At 44.3% G+C, this 18,714-nt stretch overlaps 1 protein-coding gene across 2 annotated transcripts in view; it reads right to left on the bottom strand.

Annotated features, from left to right (window-relative positions):
• The window catches only part of OPHN1 (oligophrenin 1), a 126,713-nt gene that overhangs the window by 82,762 nt on the left and 25,237 nt on the right, over positions 1-18,714 (bottom strand). For both annotated transcript variants that reach the window (XM_083485086.1, XM_083485087.1), the window contains 3 exons: positions 5,814-5,909; positions 4,372-4,433; positions 4,002-4,073 (listed from right to left, as the gene is read on the bottom strand). In XM_083485086.1, the coding sequence (XP_083341212.1) occupies positions 4,002-4,073; positions 4,372-4,433; positions 5,814-5,909 (230 nt within the window). The remainder of the gene's footprint in view (positions 1-4,001; positions 4,074-4,371; positions 4,434-5,813; positions 5,910-18,714) is intronic.

Below are 18,714 nucleotides of genomic sequence, written 5' to 3'. Positions count from 1 at the left end.
AGAGGACTACAAGACTGAAAGCTACCTGCCTCTATAAGCAACTACATAGCATCATGGTGAGGCGTTTTCCGCCACACCGTTCACCCAGAGATGCTAGCTTTCTACATGGAGAGGTTTCCCTTCTTCCCTGAGGAAGCATTCAGCTATCTTATCATCTCCCAACTGCACTCTTGAAGGGGTATCATCCTGGAGAAGTTACTCCTCTTTGTGCAAATGGAGCCTTATCTGGGCACACACAAGAGCCACCTGCGCTAGCGACAAACGGCTTTTAGTAAACTTCAGTGCAAAAAAAAATAAAAAAAAATGGGGAGATATAAAGGAGTCTAGGAGGCCAGCTGCTCCATTGCATTTTCAGGCAGCCAGCCTCTTTCTAAGAAATAGAGAACAGCTTTTCTATTAAAGAGAAAGTTCATCGCCCATTCTAGATCCAATATGGCTTTTGGAACAGCTGCAATATGCTGGCAGCTTGGGACGTGCTGCCAGATGGATTTCATCTTATACACAAACCAAGCCCTTGGACTTGCGCCACCCGAGACCCACTGAAAATCACTGGGACTAGGCTGCCTTAAGGATACTTTAAGCGGTTGGTGGATATTCCTGCATTGCTGGAGGTTGGAGCAGATGATCCTTTCCAACTCTGCAGTTCTATGATTCTAGGGTTGTGTGCAGGGTTGTATGTGCAGAACTGATACCTTCCTCCAACCATTTTTAGAGAGCGTATTTTCTCCCATTGGGAAACTTGCCAGTGGTTATATAAGCATTACTGAATGCCCGGAGTTGGTGTTAACACACCCAGAGACACCTGGAATTTGTTATATATTTTTTGCATGGTTGGGATAAGACCATGCCGGCTTGAGCTGCTGGGAGCTGGGGGTCCAACAATATCTGGAGAGCATCATGTTGGCCAATGCTGCTCCACCTCAACCAATGCACACACAAAGGGTTTATTGAAGGGTTTATCTGCAACAGTGCTTCCCCAAGTGGGAGGTAGCACACCTTGGGAGACAATGGGATTACATATGAGGTGCTGAGGCAAGGGGGTTGCAGGGGACGATGGAGATGTAAATGACTATCAGACTTTGAAAAGTCGGCATCAGTTTTGTTGAATCAATTAAGCTAAGCAATTGATTGGATTCCGAATTTTATTGCGTTACTGTCTTCCTTGGAGGGTCATGCAAACCGCTATTCCGAACAATGGTTGTATAAGGGTAGGGTAGATGGAACCACGGCGGGGGGGGGGGGTGGCATGAAAAAGTTTGGGAACCACCACTGCAATTTTTGGAAGCTCTTTCTGATCTGTAGCCCAGCCACAAGGAGGAGCACTTTACAAGTAGTTCGAGACAGAAAGGGCCAATGGAGAAACATCTGCGCACAGCAGGAGGCAGTTTGTGTCTGTAAAGGGGTCAGGGAACAGCCTCAGAACCTCCTATGAGAAACAGATGCTCAAAAACATGCAGCAATTCACCTATAGTGGGAGCACCCATGGGTCTCATAATTTTGGAATGCGGTGTATCAAGAATTCTCTAAAATAATTAAATGCACTACTGTGGCTTCACCACAACTCTCTTTATTGAACATTGGAGAAGTGGGAAATGTGTGCTCTAAGGAACCTCTGATTTGGATGTTGGCTGGGGCCAGAATTTCAATAGCCCAGCTATGGAAAAACTCTAGGAGACTTTAACTTTTATTTGTGGTACGAAAGAACATGGACCTCAGTTCCAGCAGAGAAGATAATGCCCGAGGTGCAGATTCCCAGGTGGAAAACTAAGAACGTTTATTTGCAGTCTGGTGGGACTTCATTATGCAGTGCCACGTTGGGCAAAATGATTCCTGCATTGCAGGGGGTTGACCAGACTCAAGGAGGATAACTGAGCCTTCCCGCGAGTGGGGCTGGGCATTCTGTTCTCTGTATGGAGGCGTGGGCTTGAATCCCACTGCTGACACATCTGTTTTAGCACAGTGGTAGAGCACCTGCCTTGCATGCAGAAGGTCCCAGGTTCAATCCCCACAATCTCCTGCGAGATACACCCTGTCTGAAATCCTGGAGAGCAGTTGCTGCCCTCAGCGTAGATGAACCAGTGGTCTGACTCAGTATAGCTTCCTATGTTCCTATGTTTCAATTAAGATAAACTAAATTTGTTGCCGCCCATGTGCTATGGAATTTGGTTATGCTTTTTTAAAAACGATGCAATGAATGCTCTGCAAGAAGTTGGTGCTGTTAATTTGCACTACTGCAATATTCACTACATTCTTTTTTAACATGACTCCCACATGTGGAACAGTTGCTGCGTTTGAGAGGTTTCAGCTCAGAGAAAAAGTGAAGAAGAGGCGACATGATAGAAGTTTATAAAATTATGCATGGCACACAGAAAGTGAGTAGAGGAAAGTTTTCTCCCTCTCCTAAAACACTATAATTCACGGACATCCAGGGAAGATTCAGGACACAGAAAAGGAAGTCCTTCTTCATGCAGCACATAGATTTAACTATGGAACTCTCTGCCACAGGAGGCAGTGATGGCCACCAAACTAGATGGCTTTAAAGGAGGAATAGGCAAATTAATGGAGGAGGAGAGGGCTATGAACGGCTACTAGCCAGGATGGATATGCTCTGCCTCCACAGTTGGAGGCAGTAATGCTTCTTGATATCAGCTGCTGGAAACCACAGATGGGGAGGGGGATTGTGCTTGGATCCTGCTTGCATTGGGGCATCTGACTGGCAACTGTGACAGTAGGATGCTGCACTAGATGGGCCACTGGCCTGATCCGGCGGGGCTCTCCTTACGTTTTTAGAGGCAAATGAGTGTGGTCACACTCACTTCCCTGTTTATGAACACCCAAACAGAAACTACAACAGCCATAGCATTATTTCCACTATGGCAGTTTGTTTTAAACTTTTGAAGTCTGGAAACAGAGACAAGGAAGGAGGCGAAGTGTCAAGCGTTATTGTCTGCAACTTAAAATGTCAATGACTCCAGATGGGCTGGGCTGAATCCAAGCTTGCGTGTTCGCCAAGAAGTCTCCATTTCAAGCACTGGTCCACAGCCAATTACTTTAGCCTGCTGACTAATGGGGAACTTTGACTTTTTGGTACTGGACAAAGCGAACTTTTACACTCCATGAGAGACTTCTTTACGGAGGGGACAGGGAAGAGAGTGTTTTGACCCTGCTTGCATTTTCTGTAATAAAGTTTTAATGATGAATTTAGAATGGTTTTCCATCTTCGTTACACCAGCAGACGACTGCATTTGAACAATGGCTCTTGACCCATGGTTTGCAAAACAGGTGGTAATGCCCCTTCAGGAGGGTCAGGGGAGATCACTTAGCCAGGGGTGCTAAGAGGCAAAAGGGTGGGGGAAGGGATGCTGGATATGTAAAAAACTAGATTTTGAAGCAAGGTACAATTAATTTCCATTGTGTTATTATCTTCCTTAGTGGGTTATGCAAATGTTTTTATAAGGTAGGGTAGCACTGGGGGCATGTTTATGGAACTGGGGGGGGCAGGGGGGCTTGAATTTTTTTGGGGAACCACAGCCTAGTCTTTGCCACCTGGAACATAGGAATCTGCCTTATGCTGAGTCAGACCATGAGTCCATTTGGCCCAGCACTGTCTGCACTAACTGGCAGAAGCTCTCCAGGGTTCCAGACAGGAAGTGCCTCTCAGCACTTCCTGGAGATGCCTTTTGGGTCACTTCCAGGTTTGGCGCCATGCACGCATGATCACCTGTCAATTAGACATGTGTAAATCAGGAGTTGGCTGTATACCTGGTTTTTTTTTAAATTCTGCTGGTTTTATCTGTATTCAGCAGATAAACATATTACACTATTCTATGTAAATATCCCACGTAATATTTTTATGTAAATGTTTTTACATAAATACTTTATGCTACAAGTTTCTATTTTATTTTCCCTTTTTTCTTTAGTGCTATATAAACTGCTAAATATATAAATATACAAATAAGTTTCTAAGTACAAAGTGAAGGGGGCAGGGGGAATTAACTTACTTTGGTGAATCCAATTTGCTCCTTGCGGAAGTTTTCCAGCGGTTTGATCAGTAAATCACTAGCATTTTGAACCTGTAGATAAAAGTAAGAAAGTAAGGCAACATATAATTAATGAACTTTTATTTATTGCATTTCAATCCCCATTTTTTTCTCTCCAAAGAGCTCAAGGTGGTGTACATGGTTCTCCCCCTCCTCATTCACAACAACCCAGTGGGGTAGATTAGGTGAGAGGTGGTGACTGGCCCCCAGTCACACCCAGTGAGCTTCAAGGCCGAGTGAGAATTTGGATTCAATCTGAATGCACTCACTTTGACTAAAGCCCTTAAGTGTAATTATGCCAATGGAGGAACAAAGGGTAGCCTATACTCACCATCATTGATCTTTCAAGTTCCACCTCTTGAAGCAGCTCTGAAAACTCCTTAAAGGATTCGGCTACGAGGGAGCGGAAAGAAGGAAAATGAGTTACTTGGGACTGACTCTCAGGGGTTGCAAATTATGTACTGCAACGGCACACAGATCATTTTTTTTAATTTTAGTTCTATACGCCAACACCCCCACACACCCCTAAATAACACTAGAACTCACAGACATCCCATGAAGCTGAATGATGGGAGATTCAGGACAGATGAAAGAAAATGACTCCTTCATGCGGGGCATAGTTAGACAGGAGGCAGTAATGGCCACAATCAGGATGGCTTTAATAGGGTTGAATAAATTTAGGGAGGGGGATGCTGTGGATGGCTGGGCTTTGCCTCTGCAGTTGGTGGCAACAATACTTCTGAATACCAGTTGCTAGAAGCCACAGGAGGGGAGAGGGCTCTTGTGCTCAGGTTCTGCTCCTGTAATTCCCAGTGGAGCATTTATTCATCCACTGTGGGAACAGGATGCTGGACTAAATGGCCTATTGGCCTGATCCAGCAGGCTCTTGCTATGTTCTTATGCCAAGGATTTCTTAACTGAACTATGATAGTGGCCTGACCAGAAATGACAGATCCTTCAATCTCTCTTGCATGCTGCAACAATAAGCCAAAAGGTTTGATCAGTTGGAACAAACATCCTGCAGCAACAAGAATGCCTTGAAGGAGATGGGGAAGGAAGTCTACCACCTCAAGTACAGAGGCAAGTAAGTGGCCTTTGCCATTATTTATGTCCCCATGCCTGTCATACATCACAAGGCTGAAACAAAGATAAGACAGTGGAATCTTCATGGCTTTTCAGGATCGTCCCTGTGTTCCTGCTCTTCCTCTGACTCATCTTAGCATGACACTATCTGCCTGTTTCCTATCATTTCCAGAGTTTTCCAAGAGTGCTAAGACTTTCCAGCTCGTTTGATCAGAGCCCTCAGCTTCTCATATCACCGTAGCAGCAGTTTCCAGTCTCCAAAACCGCTGGTGGAACAGCAGCCGTTAGAGGCAGATAATTCCCCCAATGCCTTTTAAAGGACGCAGTGCAGGGGTGCCCTCCCCCACAAGAAAAATCAGCTTGGTTTTCATTAACCCAGCTTTTTTGCCAATTGCACGAATTCCTGGTTGTCTTTAAAAGAGGACTGGATAAATTCATGGAGAAGGAGTGGGCTATTGAGAGCTACTAGCCATGAAGGCTATGCTCTGCCTCTGCAGTTGGAGGCAGCGATGCTTCTAAATACCACTTGCTGGAAACCACCCAAGGATGTGATGAAGTGTCCTAAATCCAGGAATGTTATCAGTTTGGGACCTCCCAGGAACTTCATGATTAGTGTGTCAGCATTTTCAAGCAGCAACACACACACACACACACACACACACACACACACACACACGAGGAAGCACTTACCAATGTTAATCTCATCATCTGTCAGGGTGTCCCCAATAAAGTCAAACTGAAAGGACTGGAGAGTCTGGGAGAATTTCTGTACAGCCAAGGAGTAATCTAGGAAAGACGGAAAGGTTGCAGAGATAAGCATGCAAAACTGGCAATTAAAATTTGTAGAAGCTTCATTCCTGCAGACTGGGCACAGCACCTTTTGGATTCCACACTTTCCTCCGAAATAATAAGCACAGCACACAAAGGAGAAATGCTTATTAAGATTTAACATTAAGGTTAGGGGGAAAAGAGGTCCCGAGTCCACTGCTTCATGGTTGCTCACACTGCTGCTTTTCTAGTGGGAGGAAAAGACCTTTGTGTGAAAGTTATTGTTATTTATAGGATTTCTATCCTACCTTTTTCTTAAAGGAGCTGGAGGCAGCAGACATGGCTTTCCCCTTCCTCATTTAGTCTCCACAACAACCTTGCAAGGTAGGTTAGGCTGAGAGGCAGTGATCGGTCCAAGGTGACTTCATGAGTTTCATGGCTGAATGGGGGGAACCGAACCCAGGTCTCCCAGGTCCTAGGCCAACACACCAGCTACTACACCACATAGGCTCTCAAAAATCGGGCAGAGGGTGGGGGAAGCAGTCAAAAGAGGCATGCCTACATGAAACATGTTGGGAGGTCATCATTGTTCTAGCCTCAATAATATCCCTCCCCCCAATTCAATTACTTGACCAACCCCTGAAACCCCTTCCACAAAGCTGTGCCAGCAGTAAAATAAAACTGCATTCAGCTTTGTGACCATCTTGTGCTACAGACTGCCAGTGAGGTGTAGTGGTTAGAGTGACTTAGACTGTGACTTGGGAGTCCCAGTTTCAAATCCCTACTTGGCCATGATGTCCACTGGGTGAGACCTTGGGTGGCAGTCACTGCCTCTCAGTCTAACCAGGGTTAGAAACTCAAGATATATAAGCTAGGCACCAAGTGGTGCCTTAAAGCTAGGTTACGGAATACCTATTCACTGATGGGTTGGACTAGATGACCCCGGGGTCCCTTTGCAACACTACAATCCTTCGATTCTATTATCTCAACTACATTGCTTGACGGTAGCTTGCTCTTACAACAAATTCACTTGTCCTGGTATGCAAGAAGGAGAAACACACACAGAAGAAATGGTATTGGCTATGGACTAAGGCGGAGGTTTTTAATCTTTAGTCGCCAGCCTGGTGCCCAGAAATCTCCACATAGACAAAAATGGACCCATGCTAGTGGCAAGATGTGCCTGGCACCTTGGAAGTTTTGAACTCTGAGTCGAACAGACCTGACAGAGTTGTTGTGGGAATCCAAACATTTCCAGAAGGAAAGTCACATAATGCTCATAAGCATAAGGACATAAGACCCCTGCTGGATTAGGCCAATGGCCCATCTAATCCAGCATCCTGTCCCCACAGTGGCCAACCAGATGCCTCTGTAGGAAGGAAGGAAGCAGGAGTCAAGTACCAGAACAGCTTCCCAGCCCTCCATTCTGTGGTTTCCAACGACTGGTGTTGAGGCGTATGGTTGCCTCAGCTCGCAGCCCCGAGAAGCAAAACCTCCATGATTTATTTGCTTGCCGAGTCGATTTTTACAAAGTGTAGGCCTGGGAAGAGCAGCTTGTGTCCTTTGGTCTCTCATTAAAACAACAGAAAGATGAAAAGAGAAAGGGTTGTAATGAGCCAGTCCAGCTAAACTGGGCCCTTCATCACAGAATACACCCATTTTCATTTGGTTCCCCCTCCTTGTGAGCTTGGAGGAAGATCAAAGTATTATTCTTCACCCTGGCTCCAGAGCAAAGAGAGATGCACAAATAAAACAAACAGATTTTGGATCCCAGAAACTGAGACAGAGTAAAAGCTTGGTCTGAAAGATCTAATTCCAGACAACTTGGGGATTATTCCTGAAATAAATAAAAAAATGGGTACATGGAACCAATAATGATAAAGATAAGCCTGGTGCAGACTTTGGAACAGTGGATTCCAAAGTAGGGGGGGTTGCACCCCCTGGGAGCAGTGGGGTTACCTCAAATCCTGAGAGGCAAGGGGGCGGCAAGGAGGACTATCAGACTGAAAACCTGCTATCGCTGCATCAGTTTTGTTAAATGAAATCACTTTGATCGGATTTTGAATAGATGTTCGTGTTTTGAATTTTATTGTGTTGATATCTTCTGAATAATTTTTTTAAGACGTTTTATTTAGGCGTACTTACAAACCAATGAATCAATAAGATACACACAGCCACAAAATAAACCGAAAAAGGAACATAAAATACCACACCTATGTGACTTCCCTCCACTTCTGAATAATGTTTTTTATAGGGTGTGGTAAAGTAGTGTGGTGGCATTGGGGATGAGTTTATAGAACCAGGGGGGAAAGATCCCACACAAAAGTTTGGCAGCTGCAGCTTTAAGCCCAGGTCCTTTGGACAAGACCAAAGGCCTGAAAACCAGGATGTGAGGGCAGCAGAATTCTCTCTACAGTTGCTCTCTCATGACAGTGAGAAGCGAGACATGGCCATGGCTGTTGTCTTCAGGGCCTGAGCTGCTAACTCAGCCTCCGCCTTATAACATCTGCTGCTGCCTAACCCATGCTGTGATGTCATAGCATGCATCACAACACGGCCTGAAGGTGACACAAATGAGAGTCAGTGTGGTGTTGTGGTTAGTGTCAGAATAAGTTCTGGGAGACCAGAGTTCAAATCCCACACTTGGCAATGAAGCTCACTTGAGTTGCAGGGGGCCAGTCACTGTCTCTTGGAGCAAAAAATGGTATATAAATGCATCAATCAAGCAAAGAAAACACAGGGTGCCTTGGCGTCGCAACACAGGTTACGTTTACTGGGAAAGAAACACACCGTGCTATCTCCCAACGATATGTTAAAGCTTCAAATCTTTCCCTCATTAAATTTGGTAAGGAGAATGAGGCATGGAAGGCTTTTCTGAGAGGAAGTTGGAGGACATATTTATGTCACAGCACTAACCTTGTACACAACTATTACCTTCCTAGATTAGCTGTGCTGCAATGTTTTTATGGTTGCTATTACCTATATCTTTAACAGGACTTATTTAGTTTTAATTCTCTTAAATAATATATGATGATAGATAGATAGATAGATAGATAGATAGATAGATAGATAGAAATGAAATAATAATACTACATAACAAAGCTTCTTGTCTGGCCAAAAGACTGCCACAGAATTCCCATCATCTGTTTTTGTGTTCAACTTCACACACACATCTGCTCATGCTAACTTTTCCCTTCTGACCCTCCTCTCTTTATACTTTACTTTCCCTTCTGCTTTCCTAAAGCATCTTGCCTTTTTATTCTTAAGGCTCCAATTTCGTTTTTGCACAGCGTTCTGAAATTCCAGACACTTTGGTTAATCCTGAGTTGTGTAATCCTTTTCTAAAGTCATCTGACAGGCTGCACATCCCCCACACCTTGTGCTTCCATAAAATTACACAGGGCATGGAAGAATCAATTCTTCCCCCACTGACTGCTGATCCATGTCAACTAGCTGTGCTCTGCCTCCACAGTTGGAGGCAGCAATGCTTCTGAATACCAGTTGTTGGAAACCACAGTAGGGCAGAGGGCACTGGTGCCTGAATCCTGCATACAGGTTTCCCATAATGGGCATCTGATTAGTCACTGTGGGAAGAGGATGATGGACTAGATTAGCCATTGGTTCGATCCAAAGCATAACCTTATAATAATGGGCTCAGGTGAACCGTGGGATCACATCTTCCCCCTTCTTTCATTTTAGGATTGGCCTCAGCGCGTCACATCAAACTATGGTTTACTGGAACACATAAATAGGAAGCTTCAGGTAACCTAACACAGATGCTTCTGATCTCCTTCCTGCTGCTGTGGCACTGGAAGCATGCATGAGCCCAAGGCTCATTCATTTACTACCATGGATTCGTGTCCAAGAAGAGCCACAGCCTGGCTTGAATGACAGAGGAAGCTCAAACCTCAGTTTTTGTAGTTCAACTGCTACATCACACTGCACCAAGGTTTGGCTTTATGCATAATCTAACCTAGGCTTGTGGTTAAGCAGTCCTCCTTCACCTCAAGCTTTAAAGTCACATTTGAGGAACAAAGCACTTGAGCTCCAGATTCAGACCACACACTATTAGCTCAGTCATGTGTGGCAGCTGAGCTCTGCTGGATTGGGCCAATGGCCCATCCAGTTCAGCGTCCTCTTCTTCTCACAGTGGTCAACAAGATGTCTGTGGGAAACCCACAAGCAGGATTCAAGCACCAAAGCATACTCACCTTCTATGGTTTCCAGCAACTGGTATTCAAAAGCACAGGTGCCTCCAACTATCCAACTCCATCGTGGCTAGTAGCCTTCCACAGCCCTATCCATGAATTTGTCTAATCCTTTTTTAAAGTTATCTAGGTTACAATCACTACCTCCTGGGGGAGCAAGTTCCACAGCTGAACTCTGTGCTGTGTGAAGAATTACTTCCTTTTATCTGTTCTGTTCTGAATCTTCCAACATTCAGCATCACTGGGCACCAGCAATCTCTAGTTTTATGAGAGGGTGGGGGGACGACGACACTTTTCTCTATCCACTTCCTCTATGCCATGCATGATTTTATAAACTTCTATAAGGTTACCTAGTGGCTGTCATCTTTTCCCTGAGCATCCACACACTGACACTACAAACTATGCTTTGGCTTAACACCCAGCCACTCCCTGAGAGCAAAGTGGGGAATTCTCTCCAACCATCCGCAATTTAAAGTTCAGCCTTATCACCACTGTTGTGTTTTGGGTTTTCGTTCTGGTAAACTAAGATGCATAGAACTGCACAGTTGGAAGGGATCCCCAAGGGTCATCCAGTCAAACCCCTTGCAATGCAGGAATCACAGCTAACGAACCCCTGACAGATGGCCATCCAACACCTGCTTACAAACCACCATGGAAAGAGAGTCCACCAGCTTACAATGGAGTCCATCCCACAGTCGAACAGTTTTTATTGTCAGAAAGTTCTTGCTAATGTTTAGTTGGGACATTGAAACAGTAAAAGCCCCGGTCCATTGTCGTTCTTTCCTCTGGTGGCTTTTATCATTCCAGTTGTCCTTTAGTGCCTTTTGCAGCTCTTTGGGGGATCTCCCCAGGGTTTGTGAAAACAAACATAGGAGCACTCAGAACTGCAACAAATTTAAAATACTATTACTGTGCCACAGATGTATATTCCACGTCCTACTTTTTGCCACTGAGAGAAAGAGATATGAAGGAAGAAAGGCATGCTAAAACTGATCTAGAGCTGCACTTCCTGTTCCTATATTATGCAAGTTAAGCAAAAAGACTATATTGGGACTGAAATTCTCTTTCTCTTCACACAGCTGGAAAGGGGGGGGGGGGAGAATGACCAAACAGTGGGAGATGTGGTGTATTAGTGCATTTGAAAAAGCACTCTTAAATCTCTAACTTTTTCTCGTTAAAATATTTACAATGGTTTCCTATTTATAGAACTTGTGCTGCAATTGTAAAAATGCACCCTAAGTCCACTTAAATTTGCCGAGCCTGGACGTGAGCTAAGCGACTGTTTCTGATCCTTCTTCAGCTCCTTTGGTTCTCCAGTCTTAGATTCGTTCAGTCACTTTTGTGCAGATTTTTTGAAAGAATGCACAAAAGGTGGACAAAAAAACCAAAACATGAATTTTGTATGCGCATTTTTAACAGAGTACACTGTCCTGAACATATCCATCTATAAAAAGGTTATTTTGTGCATCTTTTAGGTATGTTTTTAAAAAAGATACTCCCTCCATGAATTTGTCTAGTCCTCTTTTCATGCCCATCCAAATTGGTGGCTATCACTGCCTCCTCTGGGAGCAAGTTCCAAAGTCTGACTCTGGATCGTGTGGAAAAAGTCCAGCAGGGACTCAAGTATAAAGGCTGCAAAAAATCAGTGAACCAGTATGACAGAGGTTACATTTGCACTGGGATTATACTCTTAATAGACACATACTTAGCCAAGTCAGATTTGTCTTGGCATGAGCTGAGACTTTAAAATGAGGGGGGAGAGGTCCTTGAAAAACACACAGGAAAGAGGGATGTAGAACAACAAGGTAATTCAGCCCCCCTTTATCAGAGAGAGATATTATAAACTTGTGCTTTAATGCAACATGACATAATGGATATGGAAAAGCTTTTCACACACCAGGTTGCAAAGGGGGCGGCGGGGGGAGAGACACAATCCCACCACATGTTGTTCCCACTTGGTTTCCACGCGGTTGGACTGTTCCAGCCACATATGTATAAATATGGTGTTTTTGGCAATTTCTACTTGCACAAGCCCTGCCTGCTCTTCATCTGCACTCAGACAGCTATGGAGGCTTGAAGAGGAGGAGGCGGCAAGGAGAGGAGGAGTGAGTGGGATTCCTGGCAACAACCTGTGGAAAAAATATACAGTATATGAAAAGCTGTCTAGCATCCCATTTGCCTAGGCCTTTTGGAGTTTATGAGCAGGCTATTAATCTGATTAAGACAATGGCAGTGGGGAAACAGTCCAGACTTCAGCAGATGCCCTCCCATTGCACCCCAGAACATTTTTTAAACCAAACACACTCATTCTACAAGGAACAGGGGAAGATGCAGTAATTAAAGCACATTTCTTCTCCTTTCTCCCCTACTGAGCCTTTTTCCAGTTAGCTCCCTTATCATGTAGACTTTATTTTATTTATTTAGTTATAATAAATATTCACAGTACTATTTTTCTGGAAAAAGAGGTGTCGAACTCACCATGAACGCCTCCCTTGTTCTCTTAATAATGGTAAGAGCGCCCACCTGAAAGGGGCTAGAACTGAGTTCCAGTGAGTTCCAGCTGAAAAAAGGCCCAGAATATTTATATACTACAGTGGTACCTCGGGTTACATACGCTTCAGGTTACACACTCCGCTAACCCAGAAATAGTGCTTCAGGTTAAGAACTTTGCTTCAGGATAAGAACAGAAATCATGCTCTGGCGGCGCAGCAGCAGGAGGAGGCCCCATTAGCTAAAGTGGTGCTTCAGGTTAAGAACAATTTCAGGTTAAGAACGGATCTCCGGAACAAATTAAGTACCGTATTTTTCGCTCTATAGGACGCACCGGACCACAAGACGCACCTAGTTTTTAGAGGGGGAAATCAAGAAAAAAAAAGTACTGACTGGCCATGTCAGTCCCTTCTCCCTCCTGGGGGAAAGCCCGCAAGAGCCGCGCGAAGCTTGTGTGCGGCTCTTGGGGGCTTTTCCTGCCTGCCTCCCCCCTGCATTCGCTCCATAGGACACACAGACTTTTCCCCTTAGTTTTTAAGAGGGGAAAAGTGCGTCCTATGGAGCGAAAAATGTGGTACTTAATCTGAGGTACCACTGTACTATATCACGAAAACACATCAGTCACTGCCTCTCAGCCTAACCCAACCTTACAGGGTTGTTGTGGGGATTAAATGAGAAGGGGGGGAATCAAGTAGGTCACCTTGATCTCCTTGGAGAAAAAGGTGGGATATAAATGCAAAAAATAAATCTGTAGCCACAAACCTCTTGGGAAATTGTGTGTGTGTTTCAAAAACACACACTTGCAATCATGCTTATAAATGAGGCCCTTAAGCCTACAGAAAGCCTGAGCAGATGACATTCTATTTTTTTAAAAGCGTTTAGTATTTAAAGATAAATTGCAGTTGCCTAGTGAGCAGGGAGAGAACACATTTTTGTTTTAAAACAACCAGCCAGCTAAAGTGGGCCAGCTGCAGGAACTGAGAGAACGAAAACCGATAAAATTTGTAGACCTGTTGCCAGAACCTCAAGCAAAGGCATAATTTACTGAATATGTCTGGAGCATGACTTTTTGTGCTTGGAACTGTGTACTTCATATACACAAATGCACATTCAGGCTCCAGGATGCTGAGCTCAGCCCCAGGACATCCTTTCATGTGCTGTTGTATGCATGCAAGAGAAAACTGCATAGCTATTTTTTTTCTGCAGAGTATTTATTCATGCAGCAGAGTTTCCAGAGTAGCAAACAAGATAAAATACTCGGGGGGGGGGGGATATCAAGATTTAATATGCTACAGCTTGTTAAAAATAATAAGCCTAGGAGAATAAACACAGCTTTGACTGGCACTGAAAACGGCTCTCTTTGGTGTACCTGGGTCCTAAACTGTAAAATCTTTTAAACATTTTGAACCATGCTCAGGAATGGACTAGACAGCAAGGAGGTTTTTCCAATAATTGAAGAGATAGTGGAACAATCTTCAAAGGAAGCCCCACAGACAACCTACAGTGGTGCCCCGCAAGACGAATGCCTCGCAAGACGGAAAACTCGCTAGACGAAAGAGTTTTCCGTTTTGGAGGTGCTTCGCAAAACGAATTTCCTATGGGCTTGCTTCGCAAGACGACAATGTATTGCGAGTTCCTGCTGGTTTTTTCCCCTTCCCCCCTTTTTCTAAGCCACTAAGCCGCTTATCAGCTGATCCGATCAGCAGATAAGCCGCTAAAAGCCGCTAATCCTTCAATGGGCTTGCTTCGCAAAACGAAAAAACCGCTAGACGAAGAGAATCACAGAACGGACTCTTTTCGTCTTGCGAGGCACCACTGTATTAAAGTCATGAATTCTTGATGTTGGTGGCACATGAATAACTGGGGAGCTGAAGAGCAGCAGCCAAAAACCAGAAGGTGGCAGCTGTAGAGACCACTCCAGCCCTCCAGCATGGTGTTGTGATTAAGAATGCTGGACTGGGAGAGACCATGGTTTGAATCCCCACTCGGGCCAATCATTAACTCAGAGCTTAACCTACCTCACAGGGTTGTTGTGGGGATAAAATGGGGACCACCTTGAGCTCCTTGGAGGAAAAGGGTGGTACATATAAAGGCTCTTATGTTCTTATACTTAATCCTCTTTCAAAGCCTTCCAAGTCAGTGACCGTCACTGCCTCCTGTGGGAGGGAGTTCCATAGTTTAATGCCAGTTGCAAAGCCCAACACCCACATTTTCTCTGCAATATCTCTTTTCTGCTTGGTGAAGCAGACAATTTGCTTTTAAAGCATGTAAACAGCCTGTGGATTATTTTTTTTAGCAGTCAGTCCACTGCCACCACCAAAACATATCCTAACTCAGACAGCACATGTAACAGACTGTGTTTGGGGTAGAACTCCTCTGTAACAAATACAGTAAGATATTTTGTGAGATTAAACAGCCTATTAAGCCTTCTGAAAAGCCCGTCATGGCCAGAAGCCACTGCAGGACAGACAATTACAGATTAATCAAGCAAAGGAACGAGGAAATGGCCCTGCAGGATTAGATTGCTTCCTTGATGAAAGAAACAAAACTGATTATATCTGCATTCCAGAGAGCAAATGCACTATTTGTGTTCAACATACACAGCAGACAGGTGCAGGGTGCTTAGTTTTATATATTTATTTTCTTGAATCTATACTCTGCCTTTTTTCCAATCACTGAACCCAAGGTGTGCACACCAGAACTTCTTAGCTCTCAGCAAGAGGGTACTCTCCTATGCTTTAGATTTCACAAGACTCAGTATCTGTCAATTGTAAGAAAAATAAGACCTAAGATGATCAGGCAAATGGCCCATCTAGTCTAACATCTTGTGTTTACAATGGGAAACCCTTGATATGACGCCCATCCTCAGACACCTTCCCTATAAAGAGCAGTGTGAAACAGGGCTGTGTTCTCGCCCCAACCCTCTTTCGCATATTCTTCTCCCTGTTCTTCTCATTCTGAAAATGATGTGTGAGAGGCAGGCATGGAAGCCGGTCAACGGTGCCTCCACCAGGCAAGGTCAAAGTCCTCCTAGAAGGGAACAGCTGCTGCCCCTTCTGCAGCCCATGTGGCCCATCTCCTTCCTCAGAGCGCTGGGCGAAAAGTAGGGCAGTCTCCCATCCTCAGCACCATCTGTGACTCAATCCTACTCACAATGAAGCTCCTTGTGACACTTCCAGAGTGCAGCCCACCAATAAAAGGCCCATTGTCCTTTCCTTCAATGCTCATATGGGATAGAATCTGTACTTCCCATGCTCTGTCATATGATATTTTTCCCTCCAGAAGAGATTATAGCACAGTGATTTGAAAGCCGAAGTATTTAGTATGTGCCTGTTACCTGTGATGGCATTATGGAGCGGAGAACTGGACCACGACAGAGCAACAGGAACAGGACATACCATGGAAAGTACAATGTTAATGAATATCATTAAAAGATAATAACTGGATATGACAAAGATCGAAAGTTACGGATGCAGTGGGAAAGGATGCGAAGTTAAAGTGGGCATGTGGCCTGAGACGACGCAGGCCGATGGAGTAAAGCAGTGCTAGTGTGGAGACCCTACAATTTCAAAAGGACAAGGGGATGACCATCTATGTGATGGGTGGTCCATATAAACTATAGATTCTAAAGCATGGGTAGGCAAACTAAGGCCCTATCACCTTCTAAATCCAGCCCACGGATTTAGAATCAGCGTGTTTTTACAAGAGTAGAATGTGTCCTTTTAATTAAAATGCATCTCTGGGTTATTTGTGGGGCCTGCCTGGTGTTTTTACATGAGTAAAATGTATGCTTTTATTTAAAATGGATCTCTGGGTTATTTGTGGGGCATAAGAATTCATTCATTATTATTATTTTTCAAAATATAATCCGACCCCCACAAGGTCTGAGGGACAGTGGACTGGCCCCCTGCTGAAAAAGTTTGCTGACTCCTGATCTAAAGTTAGCAGAGGGGCTTGTGCAGATTCAAGAAGCAACAGGAAGCAATGGAGAGAAATTGAAGAGACCTTTATCCAAACATGGATGCAAGGTGCTACAGAAGCAGAATAAGGAAGTCAAGCCACATTCAGCACCAACTCTCTCACTCTGCTGCAAGTTTCAAAAATATGAGATGGCCTATCCCTGGCCAAATCCAACAAATTGCCTGACAATGCTTATGTCCCAATTTCATTTGTTATTTCTACTTTTTATTGCATTTATATCCCACTTTTGCTCCATGAAGCTCAAGGTGGCATTTCATAGTTCTCATCATTTTATCCACACAGCAACCCTGTGAAGTATGTTAGGCTGAGCGGCAGTGACAAGCACAAAGGTCACACCCTTATGGCTAAGTGGGGATTTGAACCCTGGTCTGTCAGATCCCTATTCCAACATGCTAAAAAGTGCCACAGGGTTTACTTTTAAAATCATAATTGCATCAAAGAACTGTACAGACAAGGTTATTTTTGGAAAGAGTTTTGGCCTCAGGTATATTTAGCCTTAGTATTCTGGCCACCAAACCACCAAGAGTTTCTGAGAAGATTTGAGGCAAGAAAGTAACATCACACCGGCATGTTTAGCCCTTTCCCCTAAAAAATAAATAAAATGATATTGACCAAAATACAGCTTTAGCTGTCTCATCCTTAGAAGGATATGTAAGCCACTGATCTGAAGAAAAAAAATCCCCAACGTTCAAATACAGCACGATCTCTTCTTAATCGGGGACATTGGTTCCAAGGGCTCCACATATGCAAGAAAATTGCTATAATCAAACCATTGGAACCGCCCCACAGCTAGGTATGAAGGGGGAGAGAGCACCCCCAGGAATTCCAGAACCGGCCCAGCAAGCAAGGTGGAAAGCTTGAAAACTCTTTTTTGCACCAGGTAACCCTGGTCAGACCCAGAGTGAAAAGAGCTTTGATGCTTTCCACCTTGCTTAGGACTTGACTAAATGAAATTTACCTCCCACAGGAGGCAGAAATGACCACTAACTTGGATAGCTTTAAAAGAGGATTGGACAAATTCGTGGAGACGGCTATCGATAACGATCAGCCATGCTTGCTATGCTCTGTTGCCACAGTTGTGGGGAGCAGTGCTTCTGAATGCCAGTTGTTGGGAACCACAGAAGGTGAGAGTTGCTCTGGTGACCGGGTCCTGCTTGCAGATGTCCCATTGAGGCATCAGGTTGGCCACTGTGAGGACAAGATGCTGCCCTTGGATGGGCTACTGACTTGATAAAGGAGGGCTCTTCTAACATGGGCCAAAGAAACAAACTTGAACCCCAGGGGCAAAACTGGACACCTTCATCTACCCTACTTGCAATAAAACATGTCTCTCCCATATTGGTCTCTTCAGCCACAGCAAGAATTGTAACTCCAACGGTTTGACTTCACCCCCAAAGGAACACTCTTCCATTGCCTCCCAAGACAGACGGATGCCAACAATATTACTTGTACAAAAATCCTTTTTAAAAAAAAAAAAAGAGAGTAAAGTATGCATGGGGGGGAAACAGCAACCCTCAACGATTTAGAAAGGCTCTAGCAGCAAAGAAAGGGCTTTGCACTGTCGGAAGACTGATGAGCTGTCACACAAATTATCTGTACTCATGAATCAATCGTGTATATATATATATATATGCATGCTTTCGTAGATTTTCACGGGTACAGGAATGCAGGTTTTGGTGTCTTCGGGTGTCTTACACGGGAAGACACCCGAAGACACCAAAACCTGCATATATATATATATATATGCTTTCGTAGATTTATATATATATAAACACACATACAAGAGAGGGGGGATGGAGATTTGTAATGCACACTACATTTGACATGCAGATTGAAATGTTAATGCTAAACAAAATACAAGTTACAGAACCTGAGAAAGGGCACTGCACACACACACAACTTTTCATGCCAAGGAAGAACAGCAACCGTACCAAAGCAATGGATTGTAAATTCCAGACATATTTCCTGGGGACTTCCTAGGATGGCCCTGTGCCTATTAACACAATAGGCGTCTTTCTTTCTTTCTTTCTTTCTTTCTTTCTTTTTGCTGCTGCTGTTGTTGTTAGTTAACCCTTTGGTTAAGATGAACAGCCTTGACTTGGCAGGCTCCCATGAGGCGGGGGGGAGGGGGGATCAGCCACACAATA

This window comes from Podarcis liolepis (genome assembly GCF_965112155.1).
Source record: "Podarcis liolepis genome assembly, chromosome: Z".
In the NCBI taxonomy this organism is placed as follows: Eukaryota; Metazoa; Chordata; class Lepidosauria; order Squamata; family Lacertidae; genus Podarcis; species Podarcis liolepis.
The sequence above is the reverse complement of the archived record's forward strand: the minus strand, read 5'-3'. Positions and strand labels throughout refer to the sequence as shown.